Source organism: Notolepis coatsorum (genome assembly GCF_963971535.1).
Source record: "Notolepis coatsorum genome assembly, chromosome: 10".
NCBI lineage: Eukaryota > Metazoa > Chordata > Actinopteri > Aulopiformes > Paralepididae > Notolepis > Notolepis coatsorum.
The window spans coordinates 22364852-22385473 of NC_140174.1; the positions used below are offsets into that span (position 1 = coordinate 22364852).

At 43.4% G+C, this 20622-nt stretch overlaps 1 protein-coding gene across 1 annotated transcript in view; it reads right to left on the minus strand.

Moving 5' to 3' along the window:
- The window catches only part of cpped1 (calcineurin-like phosphoesterase domain containing 1), a 105511-nt gene extending 91891 nt beyond the window's left edge, over positions 1–13620 (minus strand). The window contains 2 exon segments of the mRNA XM_084323809.1: positions 6238–6456; positions 13454–13620. Coding sequence (XP_084179935.1) covers positions 6238–6456; positions 13454–13517 — 283 coding nt within the window. The 5' untranslated portion in view covers positions 13518–13620.
- Positions 13621–20622: the final 7002 nt, after the last annotated feature.

The following is a 20622-nucleotide window of genomic DNA, read 5'->3' on the forward strand; positions in this document are numbered from 1 at the left end:
GAAAAGTCTGAAATACACAAAAAAAGAGAAGAAAAAATAAATACAAATTATGCACAGTGGCGCTGTTTTGCTCATTTGCCTCCCAGTGCATTGTGGTCTGGTTGGAGGGAGAAGGTCATGTAGTGGGTGGGAGGGGCTCATAATCTCTTTTAGCAAAGTAATTGCAGCTTCCTCCATTCGTTCCTTTAGAGATGGAAGGTGGTCGTCTGGTAATCTGAAGGTTCCCGGTTCGATTCCAGATACTTGAGCAAGACGCTTAACCCCTAACTGTTCCCGGTGGGCAGGTTGGCACCTTGCGTGGTTGCCTCTGCCGCCAGTGTGTGAATGTGTGAGTGAATGGGTGAATGTGAGGCATAAGTTGTAAAGCGCTTTGGATAAAAGCTGCTATATAAATGCAATCCGTTTACCATTCGATCGGACAACGTGGCATCTCGCCACAGGGCGGTACGTTGGTGAGGTTGTGCCACTAGATGGTACGTGTGAAAACTAGTGCTGTCAGGCGATTACAAAAATGTATCTAATTAATTACAGGATTTGTAATTAATTAATCTAATTAATCGCATTTTAATCGCATAACCATTTTATGCCTGAAATTCTATTTTCTATAATCATATTTCCAATTGCATGTGTCCAGATGGCAGAATGCAGTACTGTATATAGTACAAAACCTTCTGTTTAATCATCTTCCATCTATTAATTTGCTTAGATTTTTCAGGTCTGGTCAATTTGAGCATGGTGTTATTCACAGTCAAAGATAAAAAAAAATGTATTGATATTCTCATTTGGTTCATTAAAATTGACTCAAAATAAAATGTTCATTCAATCAATCACCGCACAGATTGATTGATTGAATGAAAATGTTATTAACAGATTGCAGAATGGGTACAATACAGTACGGCTCAATACACACAATTGTTAAGGGGATGCAGACCAGAGAAAGACTTTCGTCTTGTTTACATCAGGGTCCCCCATTTTCAATTCATAATGAATTGTAAGTAAGGGTGCAACTTGCACCGTGCAATCCATTCTTTGTGGATCTAGCCCACAGTATTTCTGACACTGGGAATACATTCCCTGAGATTCATAGATGTCCCTAGAATCAGATACCAAGAACATGCAAATGGACCATATTAAAAAAAAGTCTGTAAATCTGTATTCTACATTATCATGGAATGAATAAGATACAAAAAAATTCTAAAAAAAAAAAAAAAAAAAAAAAAGCTTTTTCTTTTGTAATTAATTTTTAGTTATTTTTCATAACGCGATAATTTGCTGTGTAATTAATTAATCTAATTAATGCGATAAACTGACAGCCCTAGTGAAAACACAATAGAACGTTACACTCCAAAAAGTAGAAACACTAACCAGAAATCCCAACTTACAGACCAATACAACGCCAAGCCGCTGCACGCTGACGTGCAAGTCCTTGTACTCCTTTGTGGCGGGACTGTGCGCGGCTCTGGATAGATCATCACTGTCTCTCTTCCATCTTTACCGTTGCTGGTCACATTACTGTACAAAAATACAGAGCTAGAATACCACACAACGCACCGCATTTCACTGTATGCCCTGGTATGTATGTGATGAATAAAACTCTTGAATCTTGAAAGCTAGAATGCTACACAGCTAGAATGCTACACAACTAGAATACTACACAACTAGAATACACAACTAGAATACTACACAACTAGAATACTACACAACTAGAATATTATACAGCTAGAATACACAACTAGAATGCTACACAACTAGAATACACAACTAGAATACTACACAACTAGAATACTACACAACTAGAATATTATACAGCTAGAATACTACACAACTAGAATACTACACAACTAGAATACTACACAACTAGAATACTATACAGCTAGAATACTACACAACTAGAATGCTACACAACTAGAATGCTACACAACTAGAATGCTACACAACTAGAATACTACACAACTAGAATGCTACACAACTAGAATACTATACAGCTTGAATGCTACACAACTAGAATGCTACACAACTAGAATACTATACAGCTAGAATGCTACACAACTAGAATACTATACAGCTAGAATGCTACACAACAAGAATGCTACACAACTAGAATACTATACAGCTAGAATGCTACACAACAAGAATGCTACACAACTAGAATACTATACAGCTAGAATGCTACACAACTAGAATGCTACACAACTAGAATGCTACACAACAAGAATGCTACACAACTAGAATACTATACGCTAGAATGCTACACAACTAGATGCTACAGTACACAGCTAGAATGCTGGGTAAACAGGAAAATGTCCTCTTCTCGCGGGCGACTTCCAAGCGTCTTCAGCATCCAATCGACAGATTGACCACCGCGTCTTCAGCATCCAATCGACAGATTGACCACCGCAGGGGCTTCCGGAGCTCCAGGAAATCGCCCCCATTGAAAAGAATGGGAAACTTTTTTTCTATATCTGATGATCTAATGAGAACGGGGCCCTGAGCCCCTCGCTGCATCCGACCGGAAGGACATGCCGATACCACAGCGCCGCACTGATAAGGGCAAAGTGCATCAGCAGGAGGTCCATCAACTCACACGCTTCTTCAGGCCGGAACTCTCAACAGATAGCCACGCTTTGATGCCTTGAGCTGAGCGTGACCCAAGGCCAACATGGTAAACATGCGAGAGGAGGGGGATGGCAGAGGGTTCAGAGGGTTCTGTTGCTCGGGGTCGTGCTTTAACAACAGGAGGCCATAGGAGCCGCATACATCCAGCTGCTTAGCTCCACAAACATCCCAACAACATGTTATATAACCAGAGAAAAATGAACCCAGGATGGCGGGGCGGTCCAATAACCAGGCACGTCAACAACAGGACACGCGGGAGGACAGGCCGAGGCGGAGAGCGAGAGAGAGAGCCAGGCTCGCCTGCTGACTCCTCTCCCCGTATCCATTCCTCGAGGCCTGGGGGGGGGGGGGGGGTGCCGCATGCTAGCTCCCTAATTGTCACGCTAGCTCCCCTTGCGCCGAACACGGTCTCCGCGGTGAGCCCGGTCCGCCCGCTCCCCCCCCCCCCCCCCCCCCCCCCCCGTTATCAAGTTTAGGCAGCTGGACGTGGAGCGATTCGCGCACCGCGTCCACACAGTCACTCATTACATTACCTTCACCGGAGGCGTCTGGCTGCTGCTAATGCCTCTCGAGCACACGCACCCACGCGGGCCCTCGGCTGGGAGGCGGTCTCTCTGCTGTTATGATTTCTTTAATTCCTCAAGTGGTGGAAGTGATTCAGCGGGGGGGGGGGCCCGGGTTATAAACGCCTTTGATTTTCACCAGTGGAAATATCCCTTCGCTCGACGAGAAATACAGGTGTGGAACAAAGCGCCCGTGTGAACCTGCCCGCAAGTCGGAGGCGGTCGTGGCTGATTAGAGAAGTCCGTCGCTTCAACGCCTCAACGTGCGCCGAGAACTGAGCCTGGAGTGGGGGGGATCTTTCACTGGTATAGATAAACAATCACCTGTTGCTCTTGGAGATAGCATATGGCCCCTTGTTTTACAAGCTCAAGTAATAATATCAAGGAGGAGTTATATTCCCCTTCTGCAGTCGAACCATTCCCAAATCTACAGTACATCTCGCACTTTGTTCAAATAGCTCGGAGGTATTATTCAGGTGCTTTTTCGTAGATAAACATCGCATGCCGTCGTGGGGCATTCCTTTGTTTACAAACGGCAGTGTTAAATTATTCCGTGCTTAAGATTCCTTTGTAACAAGTGCGGCAGCTTAACTATTCACAGTAGTATCTGAACAGTGCGTCTAAAATCACTCATTAATACATACAGGATCTGAACCTGTGCATAATAATAGCTAATAAGATGCCGGTAATTTTTATAGATAAATATCAGATGGCATCATGGGGAAGCCCGCTGTTTACACAAACCCTTGACTAGGTAATCGGAGAAGCACTAATATTCTAACCCTACTCCTGTGAACGGAGGAATATTCTGTAACCTAACCATCCCAAAGCTAATGTTCTTCCCTGCGCGCGTTAATTAGATTAGGAACAACCTCAGAGGGGCACCATGAATACATTAATGATTATATTACAGACATATTCCATTCCCTTTAAAGACGGATGGATATCAAGAGAGGCTGGGTGGATTTTTCTCTCTGGTACGTCTCAGAGGGTGTAATTCGACAGGGTGCTAGACATACGAATGGAATGGGAAATAGGGAACGTCATGGCAATATTGGACTAGCTATATAACCCCTCTATATACTTGCTTATACTTAGACCCCTCTATTTAGTACGAGGGAGGAGAAATAGAGGAGTAGACCGATCTACAGAATGACTTACATATCTATCTATCCACATCTGTCTGTACATGGTAAATGGTAAATGGCTGCTTTTTTTATATAGCGCTTTTATCCAAAGCGCTTTACAATTTGTTACTCACATTTTACCCGTTCACTCACGCATTCACTCACACATTCACACACCGATGGCGGAGGCAACCATGCAAGGTGCCATCCTGCTCATCGGGAGCAATTAGGGGTTAAGTGTCTTGCTCAAGGACACATCGACACGCTGCCCGGGAGGAGCGGGAATCGAACCGGGAACCTCCGGATTGCCAGACGACTGCTCTACCTCCTGAGCCACTGTCGCCCCATACTATGTACATACCTGCACATAGTTCTTTTACATATCTGTAGATACTATATCTATATCTTTACATATCCTACTCTTACTGGTTACGCTACTGGCCAGTATGACTACTACCATACTGTCTTTACACCTGTATCACTGTACATATTAATACTACAACTCTGTACATACATCTGATTAGCATTTGTATATTTCATACCCAGTTTACTCACCTGTACATTGTATACTGCTGTTGCTACATTTGCACTCTGGTTGGATGTCAAACTTATTTCCGTTGTACTGTACTTGTGCTGTCTAATGACAATACATTTTTAATAGGGATGTCCGATATTATCGGCCGATATCGGCAGTAAAATGTGATATCGGAAAATATCGGTATCGGTTAAATTTTTTTTTTTTTTTTTTTTTTACATTTATTTAACCTTTATTTACCCAGGCAAGCAAGTAAGAACCAATTCTTATTTTATTTATTGTCAAAAGTATGCATGTTGGTTTAATTCAACAACAAGAGATATGTAATGTTAATTTTAACTTTTTTAATGATCATATTTTGCACAGATAATGCTTACATTTAGAAAGCCTTTTGAATGCATCCAGTGAAATTATTAGTTACCTAAAATTATTCAGTTTTTTTGGGGGGAAACCCTGCATATATCGGTATCGGTTGATATCGGTATCGGTATCGTATCGGAAATTAAGAGTTGGACAATATCGGAATATCGGTATCGGTAAAAAAGCCAATATCGAGCATCCCTCATTTTTATCTAATCTAATCTAATCACCCACTGCCTCAAGACGTACAACAGTACACCTACACCACCTGTGGAAGGTCTTTGTGTAGTATAACAAAATGACTCCACCAGCGTCAGGGTTAATATGTAAGCTTCTTATGGTCACACTGAATCACTGTTTATGTTTCCCATGACGACCCTCCCCCCTTTATTGTCTTTGATACCTTGGGGGCATTGATTTTTACGGTCGTCATCATTGTCACCTCTGCCGGGGCTCAGGTGGTTTACCGGCGCCTTTGGGTCATAAATAATCCATTCTCGCCTCGGGGCACACACGGGTGATCGCCGTCATGTCCGAATTAGTCTCGGGTCACGTCGCGTGCCTATTTCCAAAACCCATTCCAAATTGCTCAGGCTCGCGTGTCGGAGCAGATAGCGGAGGACGACGCGTTAAACACGTTTTGGGACCGAAGCGCCGGGGTTAAAAGGAGACGGTTAAAAGGAGAGCGAGGGGTAAAACCCGCGGCACGGAAAAAGGCATCCGCAGCCCCGGCACAATGCATTTCCAGTGGGATGCAAAACGAACGCAGATCAAATAGGATTTTCAAAGCCTGGGAAAGTCAACTAACCGCATGAGGCTTATTTAAATTGCCCCGTATTTTCATAACGCCCAGGTTTGTCAGGCAAGTGTGTTCAGCGCTTTGAACGCAGCGCGCGTTCGCTGCTTTGATGAGAACTCGCAGTTAAGTCACCGTGGCGTGTCTCTCGTGTCCCCTCGGCCCCCGCTCTCCCGCCGGTGTCTCTATTCCGCTCCGCTTCTCCTCTGACAGGGTTTCAGGTGTGGTGGTGCGTGTTACCTGGCATGGCGTGGACCAGGTCCCCGCAGAGCACCATGAACCGGGGCCTGGGCTCCAGCCGGTTGACGGCGTCCACGGCGCGCCGGGTCAGCTGGACCTCCTCGGTCCACTCGTCCCCTCCTCCCACGCAGTCGCCCTCCCTCCAGGCCTTCATCAGCCCCAGCTGGGGGTCCGCGGCCTGGATGAAGCAGAACGGACCCTTCCACTCCCGCTCGGCATCTGGACAGGGAGAGATAAGCCCCGGGGAGTTTACCGCTTGTTTTCAAAGTTCCCCCGACCCGCCTCTATTTAGTACGAGGGAGGAGAAATAGAGGAGCGGACCGATCCACAAAATGACTTACTAAAGCCGCGGTGATCATTAAGCATTACTTGGTCTGTTGTGACAGTCTTGCGCCGACGCCTTACATTCACTCTTGGAATCAATTAGGTATGCATTATTCTACCCCAGGCGCGGCACTTAGAAAAAGAGAAAAATAAGTGTACTTAAAAAGAGAGCCGTGGTACCGAGCGATCGGCTTTGGGGTTTAGCGAACAGGGAGGGGGCACGGATGTAATGCCTTTAAGTCGATGCCTTCCGAGCTTTTCCTCCTCAACACGCCGGGGCTAAATAATTAACAAAAGAATACATGTTGGTCGGTGCGTGCGTGGCGGAGAACAAGTGCTTTACATAATCCAGATGTTACATAACAGACGAGGCCCCCGCAACCTAATCACTCTCAAATATTCATTAAAGAAAGGAGAGACAGTGGCTTTTTGCGGAGGGGAAGGGGAAGCGCGAGGCCGATGGAAGTCACGGTGGCGGGGAGGACGTGAGAGAGAGAGAGAGAGTACAGCGATATGCAAATAGGGTCCTCTTGTCGCCTGCTGGTGGACAGATGTGACGGCGGCACGGTGTTAAGGGTGAGCGGCAAGAACAACAAGCTTTCTGCATCACTCGTCTTTGTTTCGGGAGAATCTCACAACTAGCTGAGTGCATCACTGTCACCCAGTATGTTCTCGCACGCGCACGCACGTACACACACAGCATCCCCGCTGCTCACACACAGCAGGGCTTCTGGCTGATCGGTGTCTTCCGTTGGGATGGGAATCACCAGAGGCGCCACAGTACAATATTATCAATATCAGTTTTTTTTTATAGTTTTGCGATTCTGCGATATATTTTCTCAACTGCAAATTATGTCCCCGATGGAAAACGCGGTCAACATCGTCTGCAATAAAAATATATATTCAACATGTTTTATCTTTTTTTTTTTACCTTTATTTACCCAGGGTAGGTTCGCTGAGCACAGATGCTCTTTTTCAGGAACGCCCTGCTTCACATTCACACAGTTCCATTTACACCTGGGAGCTGCCCAGTACAACCACAGTCTGACACCGTTGGCCACTGAGCAACTCCACTGGAGCAGTTGGGGGTTAAGTGCCTTTCTCATGGGCAGTTCAGCGGCAGATTTTATTTTTTATTTTTCTAATAAGATAATGTTTGTTTAACCCTTTCACTACCACACTACAGAAGGTTAACCCTTTACTATCACACTACAGACCGTGTGGTAGTGAAAGGGTTAACCTGCTGTCATGTGGCAGTGAAAGGGTTAACCTTCTGTATTGTCACAGTGAAAGGGTTAACCATTTGGTAGTGTGGCAGTGAAAGGGTTAAAGTATGTTTCCCTCACTTCAATCGTTTTTTTTTTTTTTTTTTAAACTTAATTTTTTAGCGTTTATCGCTTTTCTGGTCAAGCATGACCGACAGAAACAGGTTGAAATGGGATGTAGAGCAGGGGAAGACACTGAGAAAATACGGCGGGTCCGGGAATCGAACTCGTGTACCCCAGATCCGTGACGAGCACGGTTTTCCCCGACGCAGAAATAGCGCAGAGATATGCGGTGAGCTACGGGAGCTCCCCCTCTTCTTCAATCGTTTTTTATTGCAGCGAAATGGGATTGTCGCGCAAATAATAAATAAAGATAAAGATTGATACTTGGTGTCTGTGCATCAATACAATATCAGCACGCAAAATATCGCAATACTATGCTGTATCAATCCCCCCCACCCCTAGTGCTTAACACATTGAGGGTCATAAGCTTCCCCCATCCTTCACTGTCTAGCACCAGATTTTCATTACCATTTTCGCGATATTTCACGATCTTTGTGGAGCTATTGTATATTCTATATTATAGCTATGGAGACAATAGTATGGCTCATTTGACAGACACTATTTCTAGTCCAACATGTAAAAAAGAGTTTGTTTCTACATATTTGTTGCCTGTCGATTGTCGAGAATACGTTTGGCGGTTCTCGAGTTACATGCCGATATGTGAGGCGTGCGCCAAAGTCTTTAGCAGACTTTAAATTCTTTCGAATACCACTCCCAATGCTCTAGCTCCGTCAATCATTTGGCGATCTCTAAAATTATTGGACAGGGTTATAACCAATGAGTGTGGCTTTCCAATGATATACCATGTGGGGATGAGCGAATCAGGAATCTAGGTGAAAGGTCACAAGCGGAAACAGGAAGTAAAGAATTTGCTGAATGCATTGGAGTGTATGAGAAAATGGAAACCTGCAGACCTTTTTTTTCTCTCACATTTGACCAGAATCACTCTATATCACTCATTTCTGAACGGATTTGAAATTTGGACATGTACTACACAAGACTTCCGGCTATGGACCCAGGGTGTTTTTTCAGCCATACCAACTTATACTTTTGGATATTGCAACTACTACAGACAACGTTTTTCTACAACTCAAGTTCAGACCTATGTTACTCTCAGGGCCCGAAATTAGAGCCCGCCACCCGCCATTGGCGACCAGATTTTAGGTTTGGCGAGTGCCACTGAGAGGTCTGTCCGCCATGTGGCGGGTCACAAAATAGTCATGTAAAATAATTAAAACTGCAGTGTGTTTTGGTCTTATGACAGGCCTAATTTGTGGCTTGTTTACCGATGTCACATCCACTACTCTTCTGTCCTGACTGCCCGTGGCGCCTGCTTGCACTGTAGGGAGCTAACGTTAGCTTAATAACTTTAAATGGGTTACAAATAATGTGGAACTATGGAAAGAGTAAGCCGACCACTAAAAAGAAAACCCACCGCGGCAGCGAGAGCGGGACCACCTAACAAAAGAACGTTTCGCAGAGCTTTTCCTATCATTTCATTATAGACACAGACAGACCATGAGCTGACTAAGCTAAGCTAATTAATGGAAACGCTCAAAGCACCGTCAGTGAGTCCACAAAACCAGTTCCATTAGTGAGGAAAGGGGTTATATTATCAGGGGTTCAAAGATAACTTCACATTTATTGGCTATTGGTTTCTTTATATCGCTTCATGCATCCAGGCTCCGTGTGTTCTGTTGACATCCTAGTCTAGTGTGTGTGACATCATCAACTACGCGACTCAGACGGAGATGCATCCAGCTGCAGGACCGCAGAACCCATACGAGGCTGCATACTATTGCTCAGACGGGGGCTCTCTCTCTCTCTCTACGTGCAATATGATTTAAAGCCAAACGTTACACTATAAATACTAACTGGATAGTTGATGACTATTTCATTTCATTATCTGAAATATTCTAAAATCATTAAGTCTGCTATAAGCCATTATCCCTTTGTGTGTGATTATTATTTTCTCACAGTCAAAGTCAAAAAGAAAACCAGAGGACTCTGATGAGGACATGATTGAGGAGGTTTAAGTTAGGTTTATAAAACCTTCACATTTTATTATGTTCTGTTAAATCCTGCAAAGAGGGTAGAGTGAGGAGTCTGATGATGTTTAACAGTAGGTTACAATTTAAGTTTAAGATTGAATTGACATGTATTGATTAATCAATCATCAATAAATATATTAAAATAATTTGCTTAAAATTTTACTCTGGCCTCTTATTTAAGTGTATTCTTCAACATAATACCCTATCTACTTGAAATTTACAGATTTGTTTTATATATATATGTGACACAAAAATGCGTTTTTTTTGGCTGGTAAGAAATATGCTTGGCGGGTAGATTTTTCCCATCTACCCGCCACTGGCCGGTGAGTCAAAAAGTTTATTTCGTGCCCTGGTTACTCTATTTCATTAACACTAAAAGTGGATTCTCTTTATTGTATCAGACACTTCAGAATGTTATCTTTCAAAAGAGACCAGGCTCATGCATGTGTTATAAGTATAAAGTATAGTATTTTGGTTTGCAAAAAAAGTATGCAGTCCTCAAGTTCAAGTAAAAAAAAGTGCCACTTTTGGGGGCGCCAGTTAAGAGGTTAAGGGACCTCAAAGACCATTAACTTGTTGAAAAGGACTCAAATATGTCTTCTTTAACATGCTCCTAGTGTATCTCTCCCCAAATTAGTTTATGGTAATTCTGTCCTCCGGTGAAACTTGGGCATAGAATGGAAAAAGCTATAGAATCCAACTCCTGGTACCTGAATGAGCAAAAGCTTTAACAGTGATCCCCTCACCACCATTATCATAGATAGTATAATGGGAGAACGCTACAACAACAGTTTAACAGTTTCTGCTTCTGTAGTAAACATCAGCATTTTCTCTTTAAATCAGATTCCTTCACAGCGCTTCAGTCCGTCTCCCCCAGCTCTCATCTCTCCACTAACGACTACGAAGCAGATAAAAAGCCCACCGGAGTTCTTTGATCAAGCCAAAGCAAACTTAATACATTCAAGGCGAATTTTAAAGCCCAATGTTATCCCGGCGATCAACGGTACAGTAATCTGTCAATCCGATTGGACTCTGGAGTTCCGTCCCTTTCAGAAATCCGAAGTTGCGTCTGTGTGCCATGAGCTCCTGAAGCTCAGCGGAATACTTTCTGAATTCTGTCCAAGCTCGCAAGTGTTTGTGTAAATCATCACCTAGCAATACTGCCCTCAGTATACAGATTAGGCAAACCTCCCTTTGAGGAATGCATTCAAAAGTGTGCACACGCGCACACACACACACACACACATACACACACACACACACACACGCACACACACACACACACACAAAATACTAGTCCTGCCTCTGCAGAGGAGCATCTTTTTTGTAGCCGCCAGGTGAGACCTCATTTGTAAAGCTTTCGTAGAGCTCCTCCAACATGGTCTCTGACAGAACCCTGCAAGCTTTTTGTTATACTAAACAAACTTTACAGCACAGTCTCTCTCTGGAGTCGCATGTGTGTGTGTGTGAACTATTTTCCTGGCAAACTTGAAAGAAAATTATAAAAGAAATTTGAACGGGGTTAAAAGGGTTACTTGAAGAAGAGCCGCCAAAGCCCCCTGTGACAGAAGATAAGAGGTGGCAGCTTTGTGTGGCTGCACTGGGCGAGCACAACTTCAAACATAAATCACAGGGATTTCCGAGGTGGCAGATGGCACGCTCAAAACAATACTAATCGTAATTGAAGATGAAAGTGCATGGGGCTTGTTCTCACAGCAAATAATAACATATTGAAGTGGATTTCTACTGGGCTGGCTAACGGTAAGCTTCATCTGTCTAGTAGGGCTGCTGCTCGATTATGGCAAAAATCATGATCACGATTATTTTGATTGATATTGAAATCACGACTATTATTATTAAACACGATTACACGTTGATTTGAGAACATCATATATGACGGCGACTGAATTTGTATTACCTTCTTGAGCTAAAAGCTGCCTTTCTGTCATCTTCTACAAGTTACCAAAGACATTTCAAAATAACTGGAGAAACATGCCGACACGAGCTGGTACTACCGTTTGGGCTTGAGGGAAGGGGCGGAGCTTACCGCTGTGAAGGAAGGGTGCGCTGCACTCACAAGACAAGACACATGAGAGCAACGCGGCATGCGACACAATACTCGTTGTATCTCGACTGTCTTGTGGGAAGCCAAAATCTTAATTGAAATTTAAACTTGATTAATCGTCCAGCCCTACGGTCTATTAGCCCAGGTTTGGTGCTTAACTTGTAGCAGGTTAACCCTTGTATTGGTCAATGTCTCCCAACAGGGAAAATGGGTCCAGACCAGTGTTTTAACACACATAGGCGGCGGCCTATAATTTAATTGGGCAACCCATCTAGGTACTTTAGGATTTGACCCACCCAGCCATGTTCACCTCACCTGCTGGAATCTCCCATCCACTCAAAAGGCAGCATCCGTCCTATTCCTATCCCATGCCATATTGAGGCGCCATAGGTTCACATAACTGTAGCAACAGTGTCACTCCTATCAGCCAAACCCCAACATCCCCCTCCCAAAGATGGCAAGTACTGTAAGGTGGCAAAGTGCAAGTGATTCACAACAGCCGGTCTAATCTACCTGAATGAAATGTTGTCAACTCCAATGTTGTCGATCGGGAATCAGTTACACTAGTAACATTAGGCTATATCCTTAGCTCAATAGACTGACGCGGTGAATATCTTAACATCCTGCTTGGGTATCAATTCAGACACATCTCTTCCAACCTAATAGTGTCTCGTACATTAAACCAGTTTCCCACATCACAGAACCTAAAGAAGAAGGCTGGGGGATGACAGGTTTTCTGGCTCATTATTTCTGTGTTGAGCAGCAGAGCATGTGACATTGATTGTACCCATTCTGCAATCTGTTAATAAAATGTTCAATCAATCAATCAATCAATCAATCAAGCATCGTGGCCATATGACAGACCATCACACACACTTCTATTTGGTAAACGTGAGCAAATGAACGTTAGTTGAATTAGCTTAGTAGCTAGCTAACTTAACTGATCTACCAAGGATTGATTGATTGATTGACAATTTTATTAACAGATTGCAGAATGTGTACAATTACAGTACAGCTCAATATACACAATTGTTAAGGGGATGCAGACCAGAGAAAGACTTTCGTCTTGTTTACATCAGGGTCCCCCATTTTCAATTCATCATAACATATGACATACATGACATACAGATAGACAGTACTGCTACATCTATCCATTTATGTCATACCAGATTTACAAATACAGTACTGTTTGTGATACAAAAATAGTCTAAAAAAGAGAGTATATACATTTGACGAAGAAACTGGGCTTGCAAGGGCTGGTAACGTTACGTTATGCCTAAGTTAGAAACAAACGCTGACAAGCTGTGCTTATTTGGAGTAACCGGTTTAACCTGTAACGTTAGCTGGCGTTGTAAACAAACGTGTAACCACACTGGGCCAGGGGTGACAGCTGACAGAGAGGCAGTTAGCAAGTTAGCTATCTCGCTAAAGAAGCTAACGTTGGCTACCTTCAGTCAGTCCGCTGAATATCCGGTGTTTTGCCCTGAGAAATATATCTTCAACCTCAGCCATATGGCTATTTTGATCAAAATAAATAAAAAATAAAAACGTTATCCAAGCACGTTATTTATTCACACTTGGAAGAGCAGTAGGCTAGATCGAGCGATCCTGTCTGTTCTGCTGCTCTCGATACCAATAGGGTCCAGCTGCAGCGCCGTAGAATCCTCTCACTGGGGCAAGCCTGTGGCAGCCACGAACCTACTTTCTATTGAAGCAGCTCGGAGGTGCGCTGTTTTAAGTGAGCGTGTGTTATTGTTACAAGAGAATGGGATTGTTATATAAACCCCCCCACAATGGTGTGTGTTGGTCTTATTGGATTGATTGATTGATTGAACATTTTATTATTGTCCAATGTCCGCCTTGTTTCGAACTGGTTATGCTTAGGCTCTCTTTCGAAGTCGGTTATGCTTAGAGTTTGGAATCAGGGCTGGTGGTCTATCGCCCTGCTCTAAAGACAGTGTTGCGTTCCTCATATCAACACTGGTTGCACGCACGCTGATGACGACGCGTGCTCCCGGTCGCGTGCGCGCGCTCCCGCGCATGCGCATAAATGTTCCCTCGCATAAGGACAAACTAAAGACAGTGCCTAATTGCCAGCTACGAATGGAATGTAACACCTGACGACCGGTGCTATTGATATGCAAAGTAGCCAGGTGGGTACTGCGAGTTGGCGCATCAGTCGAGTGCAGCGCATTCCTGTGTGCATGCACGCGCTTCTGCTCACAAAATGTTGGTTGCATGGATTGCAACCTCGTCCCATGAGCAACGCATCACTGGTTATTGGATTGATTGATTGATTGAACATTTTATTAATGTCCGCCTTGTTTTGAACTGGTTATGCTTAGGCCTTCTTTTGAAGTCGGTTATGCTTAGAGTTTGGCATTGGGGCTGGTGGTCTATCGCCCTGCTCTAAAGATAAACTCTAAGCATAACCGACTTCGAAAGAGGGCCTAAGCCTAACCAGTTTGTAACAAGGCGGACATTAATACAATTTTCAATCAATCAATCAATCAATCAATCAATCAATCAATCAATCAATCAATCAATCAATCAATCAATCAATCAATCAATCCAATACCCTCACGCTTCTATTGAAAGCAGGTTCGTGGCTGCCACAGGCTTGCTTGCCCCTTGAGAGGATTCTCCGGCGCTGCAGCTGGACCCTACTCGGCATCGCAGGGCTTATCGGCTATCGACTGTAGTGCCTGCGCGTGTAACTTTCTTTTTTATCTGTCAGCAGCAAAGCAGTCAAGGGTATTATTCACCTTGCAAGCTGTGCCAGTGGATCACCGTGTGAACTGTAGTCTGTAGGCTATATCCAAATAAGTCCCATAAAGGCTAAACCCAGTGACGTACAGTATCAACCTATTATACCAGGCACTGCCTTCGACACTCACGTCGTGATCGACACAATGAAAAGCTTTCTAGTATCCTCCTTGAACGGGGCGGCTTTAGGCTTCAGGACCGTGGACAGGGATAGGAGAGGTTCAGGACCGTGGACAGGGATAGGAGAGGTTCAGGACCGTGGACAGGGATAGGAGAGGTTCAGCTCCACGGACAGGGATAGGAGAGGTTCAGGACCGTGGACAGAGATAGGAGAGGTTCAGCACCGTGGACAGGAATAGGAGAGGTTCAGCACCATGGACAGAGATATGAGAGGTTCAGCACGTGGACAGAGATAGGAGAGGTTCAGCACCATGGACAGGGATAGGAGAGGTTCAGGACCTTGGACAGAGATAGGAGAGGTTCAACACCATGGACAGAGATAGGAGAGGTTCAGTACCGTGGACAGAGATAGTAGAGGTTCAGCACCATGGACAGGGATAGGAGAGGTTCAGCACCGTGGACAGGGATAGGGGAGGTTCAGGACCATGGATAGGAGAGGTTCAGGACCGTGGACAGGGATAGGAGAGGTTCAGGGCCATGGACAGAGATAGGAGAGGTTCAGCACCATGGACAGAGATAGGAGAGGTTCAGTACCGTGGACAGGGATAGTAGAGGTTCAGGACCGTGGACAGGGATAGGAGAGGTTCAGCACCGTGGACAGGGATAGGAGAGGTTCAGGGCCGTGGACAGAGATAGGAGAGGTTCAGCACCGTGGACAGGGATAGGAGAGGTTCAGCACCGTGGACAGGGATAGGAGAGGTTCAGCACCGTGGACAGAGATAGGAGAGGTTCAGCACCATGGACAGAGATAGGAGAGGTTCAGCACCATGGACAGAGATAGGAGAGGTTCAGCACCATGGACAGAGATATTCGAGTCATACAAACCATACTCTCTCATACCTGCCAACAGTAGAGACTGAAAAAGAGGGAGGTTTTCTGGGGCTTCAAACTTTCACCCACCCCCACCCACACACTTACGCAATTTTTAAATAAAATAATAATATTAGCTGACGCTTTTATCCAAAGCGACTTACAGGTTCTGTGCGACCACTACCACTACCACTACTTCTACTACCACTACCACTACTATCACTACTACTATACTACTTCTACCACTACTACTATTACTACTACTACTACTACTACTACTACTACTACTACTACTACTACTACTACTACTGCTACCATTACTACTAATACAGACGAATAGAGACAAATACAATGGCTTTTAATAAATATATTAGTCCATATCTCACAATAAACTTAGACCATATTATTATGTGCCATAATAAAATATTCACTATGACTTGTAGCAAGTAATCCTTAATATGTCAACTGAATCCAGTTAATGTCACTATTGTGACTCACCTGCAAATATTTTGCTATTGTACATTGTTTCTTATGTGTGAGAGATATGGAGAGAGAGAGAATATGCTCCTAAAAGTCTTAAAATGGGAATTATTTCACACAAGATGGAGATAATTTTGCAGGAATATTTCCTTCCTTTTGGGAGCGTTGTCTGTGTCAGACCGGCGGCTGACTGGCTGACTGTGCAGTTACTGAGGAGGTTCCCTCTGGGTTGCCAGGTTGGGCAGGAAATTGAACCATTTAAAGTAGTCAATGAATAATATTAGACAGTCTCTCAATCTAACCTGGCACTACAGTATATATCCCTCGTTACCCATTGAAACGCAGACTTAGTTCATGTCACTATACTCAATTAAAAGCTGTTTTGTGGGGGAAACGGGAGATTGGCGAGTGCATTGACCAAACGGGAGCACAATGGTTAAAAAAAATTGAAAAATCCTTGAAAAACTGGAGTTTTGGCGGAATATGCCATTTCTGGTTAGTTTGAAGAATGGAAGAAATAAATATTAAACGTTTAACTGTTATTTCTCTATTTTTAAAAATGAAATGATGCAGCCCCAAATGTAAAATAAGTAAATACACAATAGAAAAGGACAGTAACTATCTTATATCAGACATGTATACAGTATACAACATATAGAATCATAATTTGTCTTTTTTTTTTTTTTTTTATTTAAAAAATAAAAAAATATATATATAAAAAATAAAAGAATAATCATAATTTGTCAAATATAAGCTATGTGCATGTCTTGATATACAGTAATATGTACATATTTTATTTTACACAGACAACTTGGACACAGTTTAAGTTGTGTGGTCCCTTTTTATATGCTTACGATATTGTCTTTTCTATAATTGTATAATCAAAACAAGTCTTCCTGTCTTTCATTTGTCTGTGTAGCCTCTCCTTTTGTCTCTCTGACTGTCCAAGTGTCCCTTACAGACTGAGAGAAACCATTACCTCCAAATAACCTGAAGCATAAACCAAAAACTAGTCTGAAAGGAGACTCACAACAGAGACAGAATATCTAAACATAATATGCAACTTGAAACAGTGGTTGTCAGTTTTCTTTTTTGGCTCATGGCCCCTAAAAACAAATAGATGCCTATTGCCATGACCCCGACATAGACAAGCATAGGCACAGGGGCGTAGCTGGGGGGGGGGGAGCTTAGGATGATTCCAAGGGCCCAGCACTGGGGGGGGGGGGGGGGGGGGGGGGGGGGGCCCCAAAAAAAAGGATCAGCAGGTGCTGAACTGCTGATCCGAATGTATAGGTAAAAAACATATTATGCGTTTTCATCAATAAATAAATGGCCAAACTTTTTTTTCCCGCGCGCTCGCTTTTACTGGGGGCCTACAAATACATTCTTTCATGGGGCCCAGAATCTACAGCTACGCCCCTGGCATAAGATATACTTTTATTGTCTTTTTACTGGCTGTACCTCTGTCATGGATGTACAGTATATACATTTCATTGGTGAGTCTAGGAATTTAACCTGTTCTCTGATTGGTCTGCTGTTGTCAATTAGGGGGGGGGGGGGGGGGGGGCATTTCCCCTGTGGAGGCCATTTTGAGTATTTAAAGCTACATTGTTCTTTCTTTGTCATGTAACCCTGATGAAGACATTATGTTGGTTTTAATTATATGAATAAATAGCATTATTTTTTAGTACATCTACCAAGAGTTGCTGAATTTTTCTTCTTTGATTAGTTTTTTCCAGTTCATGCACCTTGGTTGAAGGACGGAGTTGCAACAGATATATTGTGCCTGTAGGGAAATTTGTCTTGGACTCCTCTGTACTTCAGTTTTACAGTAAAACTAAATAAAAAAGGCATTATATCACATATAAAACAATAATAACAACACCAAAAACAACATCAACTTCTCATTATACACCCACCATGGCCTTTATGTAACAGATACCATATGCATTCACTCATACACACACTGGTGGCATATTGCAGAACTTGCACAACACAAATTGATCAACTGTGACAGCTAAATATATTTTCCTTTTTGGTGGAAAGAAAGCCTCGGGGCTGCTGTAAAGTTTCATTTCAAAAGAGAGTAGTATGTCTAAAACCAATGTCTAAAAAAGCACCAAAACAAAAAAGCACCCCCATACTTTGTAGGGGTGCCTCAGCATAATGCTGTCTGCACATCAGGGAGCGGTTAGCGTGACTCTTCTTTAGTCTCGCTTATTAGACTCAGTTAGTCAATAACTGATAACAATAGTGACTGCCTCTTTGAACTGCTGCGGTCAGGCAAGCGATACCGGAGTCTTAAGGCGAGCACAGAAAGACTCAGAAGAAGCTTCTATCCCAGGCCATCAGGCTGCTAAACGAACAATAAACACTATGCAACAACCATCAAATGCACACAGCACACACACCCACACGCACACACTCACTCAAACAAACAACACACTGCAGCACCCACTCTCCACACTTTAGATCACACAAACACACTTTACACTTTATATGTATTGATAAAGGATTTGCACTACAACTCGTACACCTACTGTAAATTGTACCTAAATTGCACCTCATCCCATTTCTGCCTTGCACTATATAGTATTGTATATTAGTACACTGCACAGTATTGTATATTATATGGTAACTCAGTTACGTCTATTCTGCATCGAACATTGTACATATGTCTAAACTGAACACTGTGACCTCATTTTTTTTACTTCTAATTTTACTATGTTATTTTATTTCATACTTATCTTGTCTTGCACAGTCTCTGGAGCGTAACAGTAAGAAGCATTTTGTATAAAAGTATTCTGTACTTCTGTATGACAACTATTAAAGAAACTTGAAACTTGAACTTGAAACTAGTCAGTCACTCACACATGACCGCATGGGCCTCATCTGCAGCCGGTGTTACTAGCAGAGCTCGGTCCACAGTCAGACTAATATATAGCTCCCTTGGTCATGGGAAGGGTCGCCCTTTTCTCTTCTCGTGTGGAAAACCGTGGGTGTGTTACAATGATGCCGCGACCCAGATGGTCAAAGGAGTGAGCAGTAGAGTGGTAGTAAGTCTAATAATAGCTCCCATGATCATATATGTTTCTCCATAGTTTGGGGGCCTATGTGCATGATTTGCAATGTACTTACTGAGGGGAAGGTGAGCTTTTTATTCCATTGTTACTAAAAACATAATCTTATCTTGTGCAATATCTTCTATTGAATTCTAAATTGTACCCTTTGAAACAATTGTGTTACCTATAATGCCACAGTAAAATACCACATTTAACAGCTTTGTATAGGTCATTTTAAACCTGTGATTAACTCTTAAAATCATTTCAGCTGTCATATGAATTATGTCAATCAAATGGCGAATGGGTTAAAATGTCACCAATCTCATGATTTGGTTTAATGTGACAGGGATAACCTTTTGGATTAATGATCGGCCCTTTAAGGTGTTCTTAGTGTAATTGTGGATGATCATAATCCTTCTCAAAAGTCATAAGAAATTAATTAGTTTGTAAAATGTGTAAAACATTAAATAACTTAGCTCCCAGTGTCATGGCATTTTTGGGGGGGGGTTCCCTTTTCCAGATGTTCTCTCTCTGAGGGAGTCTGTCTGCGCACGCCGGTGCCTATAGCAATAGATTAAGCTACTTATGATTTCATGAATTCAAAAAGGAACGCAACCTATACGCGTAAAAAAATGCATAAAGTGACGAGGGAAAAAAACTCCCACACACCTATCCTCGACAACCAAACTGAAATCTGATGTGTGATTTTTTTTCCGGAGGGGGGGGGGGCTATCATCTGATTCAACAATACTGGCTGTGTCTTACTCTCTTCATCCCTCGCAGTCCCTCGATCATTCCCTCCCTCTATTTTTTTCCCTCCTCTCCTCTCTGATGCCATCCTCCTTTCTGCGCACCAGGCTCACCCACCCTCGGCTCTTTCCTCACTCGTTCTCGCGTCGTTGGTGCAGCTAGATCTGTCTGCCCACACTCTCGTCTCCGTGCGTAAGAGCGCGCCGATGGATGATGTAAAAGTGAAGCGCTTTTGATGCCACCGAGATGAGACCGCAAACACCGCTTTGGAAGGAGGACCCACAGACGCGCACAGGGGACCGCGCGTAAAAACCCCATCGGTGGGCAAATTCACTCCTCGGTTCGTTTTTTTTTACACGAAGAATCAACCGATGTTTCTTCTGTGCGTTTTTGGACGAGGAGGACATCGTTTTGTGAAGATGCTCATGATCGCCACGGATGGCGGCGGCGCGTCGCCGTTTGGATGTATGTTTCTGGACTTTTCCTAATAATAACAACAATCCTTTCTTTCCTCCAAGTCTTTTCGATTGCGCGTGAAGTTGAACTGGGGAGAGAGAGAGAGCTGCACG